General features: G+C 41.8%; 1 protein-coding gene across 4 annotated transcripts in view; it reads left to right on the top strand.

The window, feature by feature from the left end:
- Window positions 1-19,174, top strand: part of trim54 (tripartite motif containing 54) — a 67,179-nt gene that overhangs the window by 27,590 nt on the left and 20,415 nt on the right. For all 4 annotated transcript variants that reach the window (XR_012100321.1, XM_073057138.1, XM_073057137.1 and 1 more), the window contains exons 5-7: window positions 14,042-14,275; window positions 14,391-14,413; window positions 16,403-16,527. Coding sequence is in view for 3 of the 4 variants with exons in the window: in XM_073057138.1 (XP_072913239.1) it covers window positions 14,042-14,275; window positions 14,391-14,413; window positions 16,403-16,527 (382 nt within the window). In the remaining variant the exon portion in view is untranslated. The remainder of the gene's footprint in view (window positions 1-14,041; window positions 14,276-14,390; window positions 14,414-16,402; window positions 16,528-19,174) is intronic.

Raw genomic sequence — 19,174 nt, 5'->3', positions numbered from 1 at the left:
CTCTGACAGTGGTGTCTGAAAAGAGGATGCTGTCCAAGTTGCATGCCATCTTGGACAATGACTCCCATCCACTCAATAATGTACTGGTTAGGCACAGGAGTACATTCAGCCAGAGACTCATTCCACTGAGATGTAACACTGAGCGTCATAGGAAGTCATTCCTGCCGGTGGCCATCAAACTTTACAACTCCTCCCTCGGAGTGTCAGACACCCTGAGCCAATAGGCTGGTCCTGGGCTTATTTCCATTTGGCATAATTAACTTATTATTATTTAATTATTTATGGTTTTATATTGCTATATTTCTACACTATTCTTGGTTGGTGCAACTGTAACAAAACCCAATTTCCCTTGGGATCAATAAAGTATGTCTGTCTGTCTGTCTGTCTGCCTAATCCAGTGGTATTTATACTCCCGTTGTCCATCCCTCCTGATTGGTTAGTCCTCATCCAATCAGAAATCCGTTGTCCCACCTTGTTTATAATTCATACCTGTACTTTGCTGGAAGCCCCAGAAGAGTTCATTCATCATATATGACAGAAAAGCACTGGATCCTTTTTCATGTTGGAGTCTATTTTTAAGGATGAGGGTTTGGGGTACTTAGAGGCACATGATAAATCAGGCACGGTTTTCTAAAGCAGAAATATTGTTTGACAAATCTGTTGGAATTGTTTGAGGAAATAACAGGTAGGATAGACAAAGGAGAGTCAGTGGATGTTGTTTCTTTAGATCTTCAGAAGGCCTTTGACAAGGTAGTGCACATGGGGCTGCTGAATAAGATAAGAGCCCATGGTATTTCCCAAAAGGTACAAGCATGGATAAAAGATTGGCTGACTGGCAGGAGGCGAAGAATGGGAATAAAGGGGTCCTATTCTGGTTAGCTGCCGGTGACTGGTGGTGAGCCACAGGAGGTGGTATTGGCACCACTTCTTTTCACATTATATGCCAATGATTTGGATGAAGGAATTGATGGATTTGTGGCCATGCTTGCGGACAATATGAAGATAGATGGAGGAGCAGGTTGTGGTGAGGAAACAGTGTCTGCAGAAGGATTCGGACAGATTATGGGAATAGGCAAAGAAGTGGCAGATGGAATATGGTGCAGGGAAGTGCACAGTCATGTCGTTTCTTAGATAAGAGGCCTCAAACTGTTCACAATTAATAAAGGAATGGACTATTCTCTAAATGGGGAGAAAATTTAATAATCAGAGGGGCAAAGGAATTTGAGAGTCCTTTGCTGGATTCTCTAAAGCTTAACTTGAAGGCTGAGTCAATGGTAAGGAAGGCAGAGGCTATGTTAGCATTCATTTCAAAAGGAGTAGAATTTAAAAGCACGGATGTAATACTGAGGCTTTATAAGACATTGGTCAGACCACACTTAGAGTATTGTGAGCAATTTTGGGCCTCTCATTGAAGAAATGATGTGCACGCATTGGAGAGGGTCCAGAGGATGTTCATGAGAATGATCCCAGGAAAGAAAGGGTTAATATATAAGGATCATTTGATTGCTCTGGGCACGTACTGACTCAAGTTTAGAAGAATGGTGGGGGGTGTGTGTAGTGGGATCTCATTGAAACCTATCAAATATTGAAAAGCCTAGGTAGAGTGGAAGTGGAGAGAATGTTACCTCTTGTGGGATAGTGGGGGAATTCAGGACCAGAGGTCACTGCCTCAGAATTGAGGGACATCCATTTAGAATAGAGATGAGGGCCTTTTTCTGTGCTGTAGTGTACAATGACTCTTTGATTCTAAAGGGTAACTTCATACTCCGTTTTCGGTTGAGACCTTCCTGACTTTTAAAGAATTGAACCCCTGGTGACAGTTTCCACTTAAAGGCTCCAGCTGTGAGATGGACTATATGCTAATTCGAAGATGTGGGCACAGCTTCACACACCACTGGCACAAACCCACAGTAGTTCATCAAGGACTAGATGGGCTGAAGAACTTGTTTCAGTGCTGTGGTGTTTAATGACTGTAGTGTAGTAAAAAGACAGCAGAGTGGAGAATATAGTGTTGTAGTTGCAGAGGAAGTGAAGTGAGGGTTGACAGATTATGTGCAAGAGCCACAGTGAAGTAGAATGGATACTCGAGAGTTTATGTCTTTAGGGAGAAGCTCATTTGGCAGGAAAAACAACAATAAATACAGCGGCAAGCACAAAGTGTCAGGCTGATGCAAAATGCTACAGAATGATTGAAACCAGGAGAGAGAAATGTGAAGCAAAGTGCAATTTGTTTACTCACACATAATAAAAAAAAATCTGATAGTCAGAAGTGAGATTATGGACAGGTAGTTGAAGTATTTGTCATGAAAGGAGATATCTTTTGGAAATGGAAACAGAAACAGACACATAACTCAATTTTTGTAAGAGAAGTTGAAGAAAGTTTCATGGTCATGTGATCATGAAAGTCTTCCACAGTGGATCCATTAGAAACCGTGGAGGAAACATCACAAGTTTCTACTGAACTGAGTCAGGAAATAGTATCTATCTTGACGTAAACACGATGACAAGCATCAACCTTACAACCTTGAGAAAGGTCCGAGGGAAAAGTTTATCTGCAAATGTGTGAATCTCAGTTTCAATAAAAGGGGACAGCAGTGTGATATAAATGGGTAATATTTGTAATGTGTCTGTACATTTGCAGAGTACTCGAAACGATGGAATGGACCAGATAATCTGTTCTAGCAGTTTTCCATGTCTGTGACTGTTTTAATATGTTGTTGGCAGTAGTGTAGAATCAGAATTAAGAATCTACCAATAGAGGGAGACCTCACCTTAGATAATACAGTGGATTCCAGCTAATTGGGCCGTTGGTTAATCAGTGCAGCCATTCACATGGACCAACTCTAAAAGAACGAAAACTGATCAGGAAAGTAGCCAGGATTTCCTTTGATTTTTTTGGGATGCCATGCTGCTTAATTAGGGACATGAGACTGGTGCCATACAGTTTCTAACTAGTGTCAGACAAGAACACTTGCGTGGCCGTTAGACACTGCAGTGAACAGTTTTTAAACAGCACCAGTTGCATGTGTTCAAAAAGCAGTGATTCTTGTCACTAATGGTTGGTGAGAAATAAGATCATTCAGAACTGTTTCGCTCACTGCTTTTTCAAGCATTCAGACTTGGAGATGCCAGGATTGAAAATGAAACTATTTCACTACTTCATCAAGTTAAGAACGAAGAAGAATTTGAAGGTGTCAACGATCATCTTTGTTAAAAACGTGGGTTTTGACCTTTAATTTTACGAAAGAAAAAAGTGGCTGGAGTCACTTAGCACTTTAGCACAAGAGCGTTTATTAGATGCCTTAAAAATCAAACTTGCAAACACTAGTAAAAATTGTGAAAAATTGCCAATGTTTACAAAGAGATATCTACAAGAAACACAATAATAGCTCCATACTTATTCTTGTCCGGTGTAAACTCCTCACAGCCCCTATCTCTCTCCCATACTGAGGGCAATGAGCTCATTTAATGGGCACTGGGACGTGCCATCTTTAATTATCAACAAAGTTAACTTAAGATGACGCATGACATAGAATGTAATTACAGTCATATTACAAAATAACCAGTATATAAACCAATACATACATTTACATATCTCCATTACTAAAGAAATGGGATATTTCTTCTTTGTGGTGGCGTGTTGGGGAGGAAGCATTAAGAAGAAGGACGCCTCACGTCTTAATAAGCTGATAAGGAAGGCGGGCTCTGTCGTGGGCAAAGTACTGGAGAGTTTAACATCGGTAGCTGAGCGAAGGGCGCTGAGTAGGCTACGGTCAATTATGGAAAACCCTGAACATCCTCTACATAGCACCATCCAGAGACAGAGAAGCAGTTTCAGCGACAGGTTACTGTCGATGCAATGCTCCTCAGACAGGATGAAGAGGTCAATACTCCCCAATGCCATTAGGCTTTACAATTCAACTGCCAGGACTTAAGAACTTTTTTAAAGCTAGTATTAATGCTTTTTGAGTTAGTGATTTAGATGCATATCATATTATTACTGAGTTAAGTATTGTATGTAATGAGTTTTTGCTACAACAAGTGTATGGGACATTGGAAAAAATGTTGAATTTCCCCATGGGGATGAATAAAGTATCTATCTATCTATCTATCTATCTATCTATCTATTCCACTGTATATGGCAGGAAGGCACCATAAAGCCAGGCCAAGCGAATCCGCTCAGTTTAGGACTCAGTTGATGCTACAGAACTGCCGGGAGGTGACAACATGAAACAGTAGGACACTCAACACAGTCGCACACTTACAGTTAAGCACAAAAAAAGGATGAAATTAGACTAAACTTTGGTGTCTGACTCTGAATGTATGTAACAATGCAGGGAGAGAACAGTGGTTAATTATGAGAATGTACTGAGAAAGTGATGCACCATCAATAACTCTCGGAGACGGGAGGCGAACAATAGGCTTTTATTAGCTGCAAACGTGACCACAACATCCTGGAGACTGAGGGAGGAGCAGTGCCTCCAATCACCTTTATACAGGGGTCTGTGGGAAGAGCCACAGGAGCAGTCAGCAGAGAGGCGTGTCCAGACAGGTATACACATAGTTTACCACAGAAAGACATTGAAGTGTGCAAACTCACCATGATGAGAGCAGAATGGCGTGTGTGAGAGAGGAGTGTGTTTACTGAGTGCCCTCCGTCACAATCTTGAACGTTACAATGAAAATGGATGCGATCATCAAGAGCATTGTATGAAGGCAGTCCATAATCTGCAGTAGGTGTCTGCGCTGATTCTGTTCACTTAGTTCATTTACTGTCAATCAAAAGTAATGCACAGCATACACTGGGTTAATTTTTCTGTCGATAAGTATTAGGAACATTCAATTTAAACTTTAAGTTCCTTGGTGTTCTTATTTTTGGAAGGCATGTCCTGGGTAAGTGCAGTTGTGGAGAAAGCATGGCGGCACTTCCTTAGGAGTTTGCAGAGATTCGGCATGACATCTAAAGCTTTGACGAACTCCTGTAGATGTGTAGTGAAGAGTGTATTGACTGGTTGCATCACAGCCTTGTATGGAAACACCAGTGCTCTTGAACGAAAAATCCTACAAAAAGTAGTAGATATGGGCCAGTCCATCACGGACAGAGTCCTCCAACGCCATTGAGTACATCTGCATGAAATGCTGCCGCAGGAAAGCAGCATCCTTCATCAGGGACCTCCACTGCCCAGGACATGCTCTCTCCTCCCAGCTACCATCATGCAGAAGATACAGGAGCCTCAGGACTCACCCAGCAGGTTCAGAAACAGTTACTACCCCTCAACCAGAGGGATAACTTTACTCAATGTCCCTTGCCACATTATTGAAGTGTTTCCACAACCACAACTTTCAGGGACTCTGCATCTCATGTTCTCAATATTTATTGTTTATTATTTATTATTAGTATTACCTCTTTCTGTTTTTATTTGCACGATTTGTTGTCTTCTGCACTCTGTTTGAATGACCAAGTTGGGTGCTCTTTCATTGATTCTGTTGTGGTAATTATTCTACAGATGTATTGACTATTGGAAATGAATCTCAGGGTTGTATATGGTGACATATATGTACTTTGATTATAAACTTACTTAGAACTAATACATAGTTTTTTGTACTGATGTAGTACTGTATTGGTAGAGTTCTAATTTGTTCTATTTTTCATTTAAATACATAATGCGTTACTCAGTTAAATGGCCGTTTGTCCTTTTCATACCCTTTTAACTATTTCCATGAAACTTTGGCTAATTGAGGCAGACACTTAACTGGGCCAAAATGGACTGGTACCGATGTGTCCCAGTTAACTGGAATCCACTATCTCCAATCAGCTGGAAGGTAACAAAGTTGATTTTGTGTGAGCTGACCCTGCAACACTGATATCGCAGAAGCATGAATTCAGATGTTACTGGACCAACTATGCTTCCTTGGAGTCAGACCTTGGGAAAAACTTTGAACACATAGCAGGCAAAACATAATAGTGAAAACTATGCAGCCCATACAATCAGACGACAAGCAAGTCACTGTGCAGAAAACAACAACTGAAAGATGTAAGTTGCTCCATTGTACAATCACATCTTGCCTGGAAGACTTACTCAATTATCTCAATGTGGAACACAAACTCAGAGATGGAGCTTTCCACCTGTCATCGTAGTACCAGAAAACCATTAGAATTGAGAACAAATAAGTTCTAAGTTATTTATTGACTACAGGGTTTTTATTTTGCTGTGTGATGTCAGAGGCAGAGGTATCTTCAACAAAATTAACTTTACATCTTGAAGTACACCACGGAGCACATCTACACGGAACGGTGGCGCAGGAAAGCAACATGCATCATCAGGCATCCCCTCCAGCCAGACCAGGCTCTCTTCTTGCTACTGCCCTCAGGAAGAAGGTATGGGAGTTTCAGCACCAGGTTCTGGAACATTTATTACTCTTCAACCATCAGGCTCTTGAACCAGTGGGGATAACTTCACTCGCCCCATCACTGAATTGTACCCACACCTATGGACTCGCTTTCAAGAACTCTTCATCTCATGTTCTTGATATTAATTATTTAATTTCTTTCTTTTGTGTTTGCACGGCTTGTTGTCTTTTGCTTATTGCTGGATGTGGTCTTTCAGTGATTCCATTGTGTTTCAGTGATGCAGGTGGATGCTTCCCTGGTGTCATGGATTATTGATTACCTGACTGGCAGACCACAGTACATGCGTTTTCAACACTGTGTGTCAGACAGAGTGGTCAGCAGCACTGGGGCTCCACAGGGGACTGTCCTGTCTCCCCTTCCCTTCACCATCTACACCTCGGTCTTCAACTACTGCACAGAGTCTTGCCATCTTCAGAAGTTTTCTGATGACCCAGCCATAGTTGGACGCATCAGCAAGGGAGATGAGGCTACGGTGGGAAACTTTGTCACATGGTGTGAGCAGAATCATCTGCAGCTTAATGTGAAAAAGACTAAGGAGCTGGTGGTGGACCTGAGGAGGGCTAAGGCACCGGTGACCCCTGTTTCCATCCAAGGGGTCGGTGTGGACATGGTGGAGGATTACAAGTACCTGGGGATACGAATTGACAATAAACTGGACTGGTCAAAGAACACTGAGGCTGTCTACAAGAAGGGTCAGAGCCATCTCTATTTCCTGAGGAGACTGAGGTCCTTTAACATCTGCCGGATGATGCTGAGGATGTTCTACGAGTCTGTGATGGCCAATGCTATCATGTTTGCTGTTGTGTGCTGGGGCAGCAGGCTGAGGGTAGCAGACACCAACAGAATCAACAAACTCATTCGTAAGGCCAATGATGTTGTGGGGGTGGAACTGGACTCTCTGATGGTGGTGTCTGAAAAGAGGATGCTGTCCAAGTTGCATGCCATCTTGGACAATGACTCCCATCCACTCAATAATGTACTGGTTAGGCACAGGAGTCCATTCAGCCAGAGATTCATTCCACCGAGATGCAACACTGAGTGTCATAGGAAGTCATTCCTGCCTGTGGCCATCACATTTTACAACTCCTCCCTCGGAGTGTCAGACACCCTGAGCCAATAGGCTGGTCCTGGACTTATTTCCACTTGGTATAATTAACTTATTATTATTTAATTACTTATGGTTTTATATTGCTATATTTCTACACTATTCTTGGTTGGTGCGACTGTAACGAAACCCAATTTCCCTCGGGATCAATAAAGTATGTCTGTCTGTCTTGGATTTACTGGGTATGTCAGAAAATGAAACTCAGGGTTGTAAATGGTGACGTATATATAATAGATTTGCTTTGTACTTTATATTTTGTTCAAATCCACTTGTGTATAAAATGAGTTTTACCGAGCCAAGATTCCCAAAAGTACTCCGGAAAACATTATTTAATATAATTCAAATCAAATCAAGTTTAATTATCATTCAAACCATACATAGATACAACTGATTGAGACAGCGTTCCTCGGGGCCAAGGTGCAAAAACGTACACATGCATTCAAAATAATGAGAGAGAGAAAAGTAAAGGAAATAGACACGCAAGAAAACATATTTTTAGTCTAAGACCTTGCGTGACAGTCCAGCCTGTAATTCCACCGATCCAACACTGGAGGGCAGCACCAAGGGGAGAGGCCACTCCCAACTGAGCACGGACGCCAAGCTACACCACCTGAAGCACCAGCTCCTCCCCCTCACTGCAGCAGCGGGCAAGCCTGCAGTTTGAGGCCTAGTCCTTGCTACAACAGAGCCAATACTACTGCCTCGCCTCCTGTCTCGCCACCAAACAAGGGAAGCAGGCCTGCAGCAATCAATGTCCAACAGGGTCTTGTGATCACCGAAGAAAGGTCCAAGCCAGTCACTCAGAGTTTCACTGCACGCCGTCTTGGTGCACCAATTCCAGGGCCTTCGACTGGCAGGCAGCAGCACGGCCTGTGCCCAGGTCAGCTCCTCTGAACCCAATCCGGCTCCTCCCACGGCCCAGTGGTCTAGCCTCCTCCTGCAGCCTGACAGCTGGCCTCTGCTTCTTGGAACTGCCAACTGGCCCCTGTGACACCCCAGCTGGCTACCCTGGACTATGAGCAGCTCACTGCTGTGGTAACCCTGCTGTACTCATAGTTGTTGGAGTCCAGCATAGTCTTACATGAAAAAAACCCAAATTTAACAAAGGAAAAAGCACCTTTGGTTGTTTCCCAAGAGGCTGCTGACTCTACACATGTCATTATTTTGAGTTGAGAGTTAAGGGGCAAAAGTTTAGGAGTAACACAAGGGGGAACTTCTTTACTCAGAGAGTGGTAGCTGTGTGGAACGAGCTTCCAGTAGAAGTGGTAGAGGCAGGTTCGATTTTGTCATTTAAAAAAAAATTGGGTGGGTATATGGACAGGACAGGAATGGAGGGTTATGGGCTGAGTGCAGGTAGGTGGGACTAGGTGAGAGTAAGCGTTCGGCACGGACTAGAAGGGCCTAGATGGCCTGTTTCTGTGCTGTAATTGTTATATGGTTATATATTATCTTACTGGAAAGTGAGTTATCCCATCTTCAAATCAAAAGGCCAAAGCAATTTGATTTCTCATACCACTTTTACAGTCCCATTAGAATTGTACTTGGCTTGCATAAAAATCATTCACATGAAAAAAAAATGTGGATATTTGTACTATAGAGGAAATACTTGTTATTACTCTGGGTACCATGGATTTGGCAAGTACCCAAGAACTAGACAAAGGGAGTTATTGTGAAGACTCCCAAGAAAAGAGCACTAAGTGATTGCAACAACTGGTGTGGCATCACACTTTTGTCAGTGCCCAGCAAGATTCTCACCAAAGTCATTGTCCAATGGATTATAGATGCTGTCAGTGTGTGCTTTGAGGAAGGAGCAAATTGGATTCAGGAGAAACAGAGGCTGTGTCGACCAGATCTTCACCCTGTGTAACATCATGTGCACAGAGACAACTGCATGTAAATTTTGTGGACTTTGCAAAGGCTTTTGACAGCATCCACAGGGAGGATCTCTGATGAATTCTCAGACCATATGGGATTCTTTCCAAAGTTATCCGACTTATCCAGAGTTTCTCTGCTAATTTCACCTACACAGTTGGGGACTGCAATTTGAGCTTTGAAGTCAAGACAAGAATCAGTCAAGGCTGTGTGATGCTGGCAATATTATGCTGGGTTATGAGGCAAACTGTGAAAGATAAGCAGAAAGGCATTAGGTGGACTCTATTCTCTACTTTAGAAGACCTTGACTTTACAGATGACCTCACATTCCTTTCACTTACATACCAGCACTCAAAACTCAACATCTCTGTACCTTTGGTGGACAGGTTGAACTCAGAGTTAGCCAGGGAACATTTGAGACCACGTCTCTCAGTGTAGAGTCTCCTCCTCCCGTCAGTGCATATGGTGTCGACTTACCCAGCACCAGTAGATTCACCTACCTGGACGCCATCATTCAGCAGGATGTGGGACCAAGGTCGACATCCAGTGCAGACTCAGCAAAGCTAGAAACATCTTCAGATCAGTGAGCAACATATGGAGATCAACCAAGTACATCTTCCACACCAAAGTGAAGCTGTACCAGCGCTGCATTCTGTCCACACTCTTTATGGGTTAGAATACTGGCCCTGCCAAGCTGTCGTTATTCCACACCAAGATCCTCTGTATTTTCTGGCCAAGGAATATCTCCAACCACACCCTTCTCATTCAGTGTCACCAAGAGGACATGGCCACAATCTTCACGAGGAAATGTTGGAGACTGATTGGGCATGTGATGGGAAGAGAGACCAACTCTATCATCAAGACAGCACTTCATTGGACCCGTGATGGGCGGAGACCAAAGACTACTTGACGATGTACCGCAGAAGCAGAAATGAGGACCATCATATTGTACAATAGAGAAGATAGCCAAAGACAGACAGAGATGGAGGACATTCATTGCTGCTCTAAGTGCCAGTGGTGCAACAGGCAGTAAAAAGTAAGTTTATTATCAAAGTACATACAGTATATGTGACAATATACAACCCTGAGATTCATTTTCTTACATCCATACTCAATAAATCCAATAATCATCATAGAATCAATGAAAGACCACAGTAAGTGGTACAACCAGTGTGGAAATGACAACAAACTGTGCAAATACAAAAAGAAAGAAATAATAATAAATAAATAAACACTAAATATTGAGAACATGAGATGAAGAGTCCTTGAAAGTGACTCAATAGGTTCAGTGATGGGGCAAGTGAAATTGAATGAAGTTATTCCCTCTGGTTCAAGAGCCTGTTGGTTGAGGGGTAATAACTGTTCCTGAACCTGGTGGTGCGAGTCCTGATGCTCCTGTATTCTTCCTGATGACAGCAGCACGAAGAGAGCATGACCTGGGTGGTGGGGGTCCCTGATGATGAATGCTGTCTTCCTGTGACAGTACTCCGTGTAGATGTGCTCACTGGTGGGGAGGGCTTTACCCGTGATGTACTGGGACATTCACTACTCTTTGTTGGATTTTCTGTTCAAGGCCGTTGGTGCTTCCATACCAGGCTGCGATGCAACCAGGTATGTGTGATGTACTTTCCACCACACATCTATAGAAGTCTGAGACCATGGCCCCTGGTTCTTCACTAAGGCAAACAACCCCAATTAGAAACTAAGAATTCTATTGTTTAAATGAGGTTTCTTCCTATCCTTCTGCAATCTATCCAGTTTCTCTTCATTTACCATCCCAAGAACTAGTCCGATGAATTTTCAGCACAATCACTCTATAGCTAATGTATATATTTGTTGGACGAGGAGGCCAACACTGATCACTGTGTTCCAGGTATGGTCTCACAAAGGCTCTATTCAATTAGAGTGACTTGTCTCTGCTACTCCATGTAAATTCAATTGCATTGAAGGCAGGCATATTATTTACCTTCTTAATATCCTTCTAACCATATTTGTTTACAGTGGCTTGAGTACAACAACATGCAGATCCTTTTGGACATCATATTTCCCAGACTCTTGTCATTTAAAAAAGTCTAGTGTAGACTTTTCCACACAGTATTCCATCTGCTATGCTGTTATCCTCACACTCAGCTTGTACATATCCCTTGAAGTCTGTTTGCATTCTCACGGCATCTATGCTTACAGTCTGTTTTAGTTTCATCAATAGATTGAAAATGTTAGTTCCCTTGGCCAAATTGGCCACATCTTAAAAACACATTTTAATATGAATAATGCTTCTGGTCTTCCCTTTTTGGAATTGATGTTTTATGCAATATTTACAATGTTTTATTCACAGAATGTGGCTGCTATAGATTAATTAATAGTCTAATGTAAACAAGTCAGCCACATACATCAATTTACTGTGTGAAGTTATTCTAACATAAGCTTATGAATTTAAAAAAATTAGATTTCTCTAAAAAAAGTTCTAGGATGTTGGTCACGATCAGTACTTAATATGGTTTCTTCATGTTGTGTTTGAATTTTATAATCTTCAGCCTAGTGGTTGAAGATATGCCAAACCCTAGAGTCTGTTTTTATTGGGGGTGGAAGTGTGAAAGTTGTTTCTTTTAAAGTCCTTTTGCAGCAGTAAGTCCAAAACACTTTACAGCAGTAAAGTCTTCTGACATGTACTCGCTTCTGAAGTACGAACAAATTACATTGTAAGCTCGTGATAAATTTCCCTGCCGTGCCTGGCATTTAACACGCAAGTCATTGTTCAACCTGATAGACGATGGGCTGACGGTGTAGGTAATGACTGAAAGGCACCACTCGTTATGGGTTCCTGATTGCAAATTTATATTTGCTGAAAATGATTAATTGAAGTGTGTTTGAAGAAAGTGTTCCAGGTAAATCTAGAATACTTGGTGCATTAGCCACAATAATCTGCCTCGCACGAGCAGTTGATCCTAAATATCAAGAAGTACCTGTCATAGAAGAAGGGTTAGAGTGACAAATGATGTTAAGGCACTTTCCTCTTCTGAAGATGTGAAGCATTGTGAAGGGATGATAATAAAACAAAAGCCCCCCCAAGCTCTTTGTTCAATTTTTCTATGAGGGCCAAAGCGGAGAAAGGTGGAACTTCATAAGGAATTAAAATCTTGACCTCGTTAGATATTCACGTTGAACCTCCCAGCTAGATCACTGGTTAGCAACTGTAAAGACGTTACTGCTTTGGCAATTTTTGGCCAAGATCGTCGAATTTGAATTAATTTCAATAAATTATTATAACATAATTAGAATAAATCCAAAACGTGCTTTGGAGAGGAATACAATTTCTCTTCAAGCAAGCTTTTCATTGCACTTGTGCATATATTTTTGCAAATGATAAACTCAACTTTTGCTTTGAATTGTCAATGTTTCAGATCAAAACCCTGCATCAGATATAGCTTTGATATAGTCTTTGTATTAATCTTTTTAATGATTGTTAATTGTAATCCCTTTTCATGCAATTTCCCAATTTACCATATGAGCTCATGTCACATAATTTCATAGTTAGCTACCAAAAGTGCGAGTGGTAATTCTGTATTGTACTTTTGTTGAGGTCATCTGTGACTTCAAAGATTAGCACACTTGCTTCCTTGTCTTGAAAGCCTGAGTCACACTCTTGTGGCCAAATTAATCTGTTCAGCTGTCGAGCTACTGCCCAACAGAACCAGAGGTCCAGGTTCAATCCTGTGTCGACTTGGCATCTTCCTCCCTGTGACTGTGGGGTTTGCTCCATGTGTCCTTCCACATACCCACCCCCATATTCAAATTGAAAAACCCAGTTTTGAACAAGTCAAAAGCTGCATCTTTAATTATAATATTGTCACATAAAACAGAATAACACACAAAATGCTGAAGGAACTCAGCAGGTCAGCCAGCATTAATTAATTAACTATTTGTTTGTTTGTTTATTTATTTTCTCCTCTATATTATGCATTGCATTGAACTGCTGCTGCTAAGTTAACAAATTTCACGACACATGCCGGTGATAATAAACCTGATTCAGAGGGACAAACAGTTGACATTTCAGGCGGAGACCCTTCTTCAGGACTCACGGGTTATACACCTGTACGGCAAAGGTGACATGGAAGGAGATACTACCATTGGTTTAGGGCCCTGCCAGCAATGGAAAGTGGACGCTCCCTGAGAAGTGTCCCTGCATTAGTAGGATTTTTGTAGTTTCCCCCTCAACCTCTTGTCCACGGACCTTTACCACTAAGGAAGTGCTTTGAAAGTCATTGTGGCAATGTACCATTTGTAAGCTGGTTTGCAACAGACCAGCTACCAGCCTGAGTTATCCTGCTCTGTATGAGTGTACTATCTATTTACTACTGAACAGTTGCATTATTGCTTCTATTGATGGCAGATGCATGCAAACCAGTTTGAGAAATGAACCTCCCTCTATGTGCACTGAACTGAACAAGAAAAGCTGCCTTTAAGAGCTTCCAATATAGTACCGTTTCTGGATGGGTTGGTGCTCATGCTCGGGAAAGGGATGCATTGTAAGCATCAAGAAATTTGGTATCAGTGGTGCAGCTTTTGATGCTCTGTCCATCATAAAATGCAAGTGTTTGACTCTACCGGTCCATCCCATGCACGCCACAAACAGATGTTCATATCTTTTGCAGGACAACAGCAGAAGACAAAAACAACTCCTTTGTGAAAAATTTGACGCTCTGTACGCTATTCTAGAAGAGAGGAAAAAGGAAATGCTTCAATCTATAACTCGCGAACAGGAGGAGAAAGTGCAATATGTCAGATCGTTGATGAGGCAGTATGGAGATCACCTGGAAGGAGCCAGCAAACTGGTAGAAACCGCCTTGCAATCTATGGAGGAACCGCAGATGGCAGTGTTCCTGCAGGTCCGTCTATCACTGGCCAATATGTTTCCCTTTTGTGGATATACAATATTATTGTGGGTTGTTTTTACAGTAATTTGCAATGCAATTCATCTTAGTGCATCTCTTCTCTTCACAGAACACAAAACAACTGATCAAAAAGTAAGTCAGCTTCTGAAGAATGGTTTCAAAACACCTTTGTTTCTGCTGTAATAGTTCTTTGCTAATATTTACTTAAGCTAATCTAATCTTTAGGGAGAGTTATGAGTGTGCATTTCCACTTTTATAACTTTGCCAGACTTTAACCCAACCTCAGGCTTCTGCCAAAACCTGCACGCTTGCTGGTGTTCCCTAGGCATTACACTCCTTCTGTCAGTCTGCAGCTGACACACGTGCAGTTCCTCTGTCTATCAGGATTTACCTCATAAATTTTGACTGCTTTCTCTTCCAAGTGAGGGTGAATAAAGTTGCTGATATCTCAGCATATCAGTAACATTTCTACAATGTGGAAACAGGCATGGCTCCTCATTGATGCAGACACAGAATTATTCTTGTGCTCCAATTTCTTTTGCTAATTAATATGGTTTCCGACTGTAGGGTAACAGTGGTTATGTCTGGACATTCTTACTGTCTATTGTAGCATTCTAATAAATGGAAGCACGTTTTTCATTTAAGTGAAATTTGCTGTTGCTACTATAATTTTTTAACATCACTCACAAATTTTGAAGCATTTGCAGGGATGTGGGGCCAGAAGAGGCGCAGGCACTGTCTTGATAATCTTTGAATGCACATATGTTGATGTGCAGTATACATCCATAATATACACTTGTTTAAATTAGTGATAAAATTTAACTTCCTGTTAACTCCCTGCTGACTCTGTCTTGATGGAATAAGCACCGTTTATGTTAAGTACCGTCAGCATTTAGGTGGCGGGGTTGGGTAAGTGTCTCTACTAAAGGGGGCGTAAACCGTTCCTTCCCTCTGCTAACCTGTAGGTAGGTCACCCTCAGGCAAGCTGTAGCACCTGCTTAGCCCTTCAGTCAAGGTCACATGAAGCCATGGAAGCAGGTGGTGGATGGTCATATGAGCAGCCGGTGCACATGGTCCTGGTCATGTGACCACAGACGCCAGACAGACAACCTCGGAAGAGTTTTGATAATAGCTGAGATCACCCATCTTGTAAAGACACTGCCCAGAAAAAGACAATGGAAAACCACTTTTGTAGAAAAAATTTGCCAAGAACAATCGTGGTCATGGAAAGACTATGATCACCCACGTCATACAACTTGGCACATAACGAACAAACCACAAATGTACATATGGATGTAAAAAATTTGCCTCTTCTAGGATGTTAAATTAAAACTGATGACTTTCTGACATAATTGCCATTATCCTACAATGAAAAATGGTATAAGCAAAGGAAATAAGGTATTGCACAGAAATAATGAATCTTAAATTAGTTACCTTCCCCAGTCAGATAAGGTGTTACCTGCAAGTTCTACACTTGAAAATGAGGTGAATACTTGAAAAGAAGGGGGTCTATTGAAAGGTACTGTAAAGTTCAGATGCAACTGCACAGTCAGGGCATCAGGCTGATCACACTGTCTATGGCCACCCTATAAGAATGTTGACTCCTCAAATATTTGATCAACAGTATTACCTAACAATAGAAAACATCTTCAGCAGACTGTATAATGTATAATTACATATAATTAAATACCAATCAGCTTTACACTGGGGTAAGATTCTCTTGTTAAAACTGGCTATTACTGTGACTGGGTTTAAAACAACTAAAGGCTATTTGTATTATAGTACAACATTGAGATTGTATATTAAAAATTTAGATAAAAGAGGATGGCTTATTTGTCCTAATGCCAACTCAGTCAGAATCAAATTGGCTATGTGTTAATGTAAACAATTAAATGGTAACCATACCACAGCTGAAAATTGCTCTAGGTTTGTAAAAAAATTCAATTGCAAACATTATCTCAGGCTTTGCTTAATAATATTGCAAGGTGGAAATTTATTAACCTCAACTCCATTTAATAAGAGGTGTGTGTGTGAAGGAACCTGCAGTATGTGGATTAATGTTCATTCCTTCCTGTACGTGCCAACCTATCTAGAATAATGTTAATGTACTGACTCTCTTAGGATTATTGATACATCAAAAGCTGCCCAGATGGAGAGAACAGAACCTGGATATGAAAACATGGATCATTTTGTGGTCAACTTTGGAAGGGCCGAACAGATATTGCAAAGGATAAATTTCCAAACAGGTATTAAGGAAAACAATGTTGGACTAAGTGGAAATCAAACCATGCAGGTGCTGGAAATCTGAAACAAAAGCAGCAAACTCTGGAAAGACTGACAAAGGGTCTTTGACCTGAAAGATTAACTCTCTTCCCTCTCCATAGATACTGCCTGACCTGCTGAGTCATTCCAGAATTTTCTGTTTTTATTTCCTTTGATTTAGTATCCCGGTATTTTGCTCTTTAGAGGATTTTCCTCTTGAATATTTTAACTGAAAATGTAGAGTGGGGAAAAGTAAACACAAGAGGTACACACAAAATGCTGGAGGAACCCAGTAGATCAGGCAACATTCATGGAAAGCAACAAACAGTTGACATTTTGGGCCACAAGCTTTCTTCAGGACTTGATTGGAAGGAGGAAGATTCCAGAATAAAAAGTTGGGGGAAGGGGAAGGAGGATAGTCAGAAGGAGATAGGTGAAGCCAGGTGGATAGGAAAGATTAAGGGCTGGAGAGGAAGGAATCTGATAGGAGTGGAGTGCGGACCATAGGAGAACAGAAAGGAGGAAGGGACCCAGAGGGAGGTGAGAAAAGGTAAGAGGTCGGAGTGGGGAATAGAAGAGGGGGGGGGACATTTTTTTATTTACCAGAGGGAGAAGTTGATATTCATGCCATCAGGTTGGAGGCTACCCTGAAGGAATATAGGTGTTGCTCCTCCACCCTGAGGGTGTCCTCACTGGGGCACAAGAGAAGGCCATAGACTGACATGTCAGATTGGGAATGGGAATCAGCATTAAAATGTTTGACCACCGGGAAGTTCTACTTTTGGGGGATGGAGTGGAAACTCAAGAGATTCTGCACATGCTGGAAAACCAGTGTAACTTATATAAGATGCTGTAGCATGTCAGGCAACATCTAAGACCCAAGGTGCTGAGCTTCAAAACTAATCAATAAGCTCCAAGAGCTTGACCTCAATACCTCCTTGTGCAACTGGATCCTATATCCTTGATCATCACTTGTAGATCCCAGTCAGTTCAGATTAGCAACAACATCTCCTCCATGAGTTCCATCAGCACAGATGCACCACAGGGCTGTGTGCTTAGCTCCCTGCTCTACTCGCTTTACACTTATGACTGTGTGGCTAAGCACAGCTCCAACACCATATTCAAGTTTGCTGATGACACCACTGTTGTGGGCCGGATCAAGGATGTAGGGCACGAAGTGTAAGGAATAAAGTAGATGAGCTTGAGGCTCAGTTGGAAATTAGCAAGTACTATGTTGTGGGAATAACAGAGACATGGCTTCAAGTGAACAGGGCCTGGGAAATGAATATTCAAGGATATACATCTTATTGAAAGGTCAGACTGACTGGCAGAGGGGGTGGGGTGGCTCTGTTGGTGAGGAATGATATTCAGTTCCTTGTGAGGGGGGATATAGAATCTGGGGATGTAGAGTCAGTATGGATAGAACTGAGAAATTCTAAGGGTAGAAAGACCCTAATGGGAGTTATCTACAGGACCCCAAACAGCAGTCTGGATGTAGGGTGTAAGCTGAATGAAGAGTTAAAATTGGCACGTCGCAAAGGTAATGATACAGTTGTCATGGGGGATTTCAACATGCAGGTAGACTGGGAGAATCAGAATGGTACTGGACCCCAAGAAAGGGAGTTTGTGGAGTGCCTCCGAGATGGATTCTTAGAACAGCTTGTACTGGAGCCCACCAGGGAGAAGGCAATTATAGATTTAGTGTTGTGCAATGAACCGGATTTGATCAGGGACCTCGAGGTAAAGGAACCATTAGGAGGTAGTGACCATAATATGATATGTTTTAACCTACAATTTGAGAAGGAGAAGGGAAAATCGGATGTGTCAGTATTACAGTTGAACAAAGGGAACTATGGAGCTATGAGGGAGGAGCTGGCCAAAGTTCAGTGGAACAATACCCTAGCAGGGAAGATAGTGGAACAACAATGGCTGGTATTTCTGGGAATAATGCAGAAGGTGCAGGATCGGTTCATTCCAAAGAGGAAGAAAGATCCTAAGGGGAGTAAGGGGCGGCCGTGGCTGATGAGGGAAGTAAAGGGCAGTATAAAAATAAAAGAGAAGAAGTATAACATAGCAAAGATGAGCGGGAAACTGGAGGACTGGGAAGCTTTTAAAGAGCAACAGAAGATAACAAAAAAAGCAATACGCCAAGAAAAAATGAGGTACGAAGGTAAACTAACCAAGAATATAAAGGAGGATAGTAAAAGCTTCTTTAGGTATGTGAATAGCAAAAAAATAGTTAAGACCAAAGTTGGGCCATTGAAGACAGAAACGGGTGAATTTATTATGGGGAACAAGGAAATGGCAGATGAGTTGAACAGATACTTTAGATCTGTCTTAACTAGGGAAGACACAAACAATTTCCCAGATGTAATAGTGGCCAAAGGAACTAGGGTAAAGGATGAACTGAAGGAAATTTATATTAGGCAAGGAACGGTGTTGGATAGACTGTTGAGTGCAGTTTTGATCTGGAGTATTGTGTGCAGTTTTGGTCTCCAAATTTGAGGAAGGACATTCTTGCTATTGAGGGAGTGCAGCGTAGGTTCACAAGGTTAATTCCCGGAATGACGGGACTGTCATATGTTGAAAGATTGGAGCGACTGGGCTTGTATACACTGGAATTTAGAAGGA

Source organism: Hemitrygon akajei, chromosome 9, assembly GCF_048418815.1.
Source record: "Hemitrygon akajei chromosome 9, sHemAka1.3, whole genome shotgun sequence".
NCBI lineage: Eukaryota > Metazoa > Chordata > Chondrichthyes > Myliobatiformes > Dasyatidae > Hemitrygon > Hemitrygon akajei.
The sequence above is the reverse complement of the archived record's forward strand: the minus strand, read 5'-3'. Positions and strand labels throughout refer to the sequence as shown.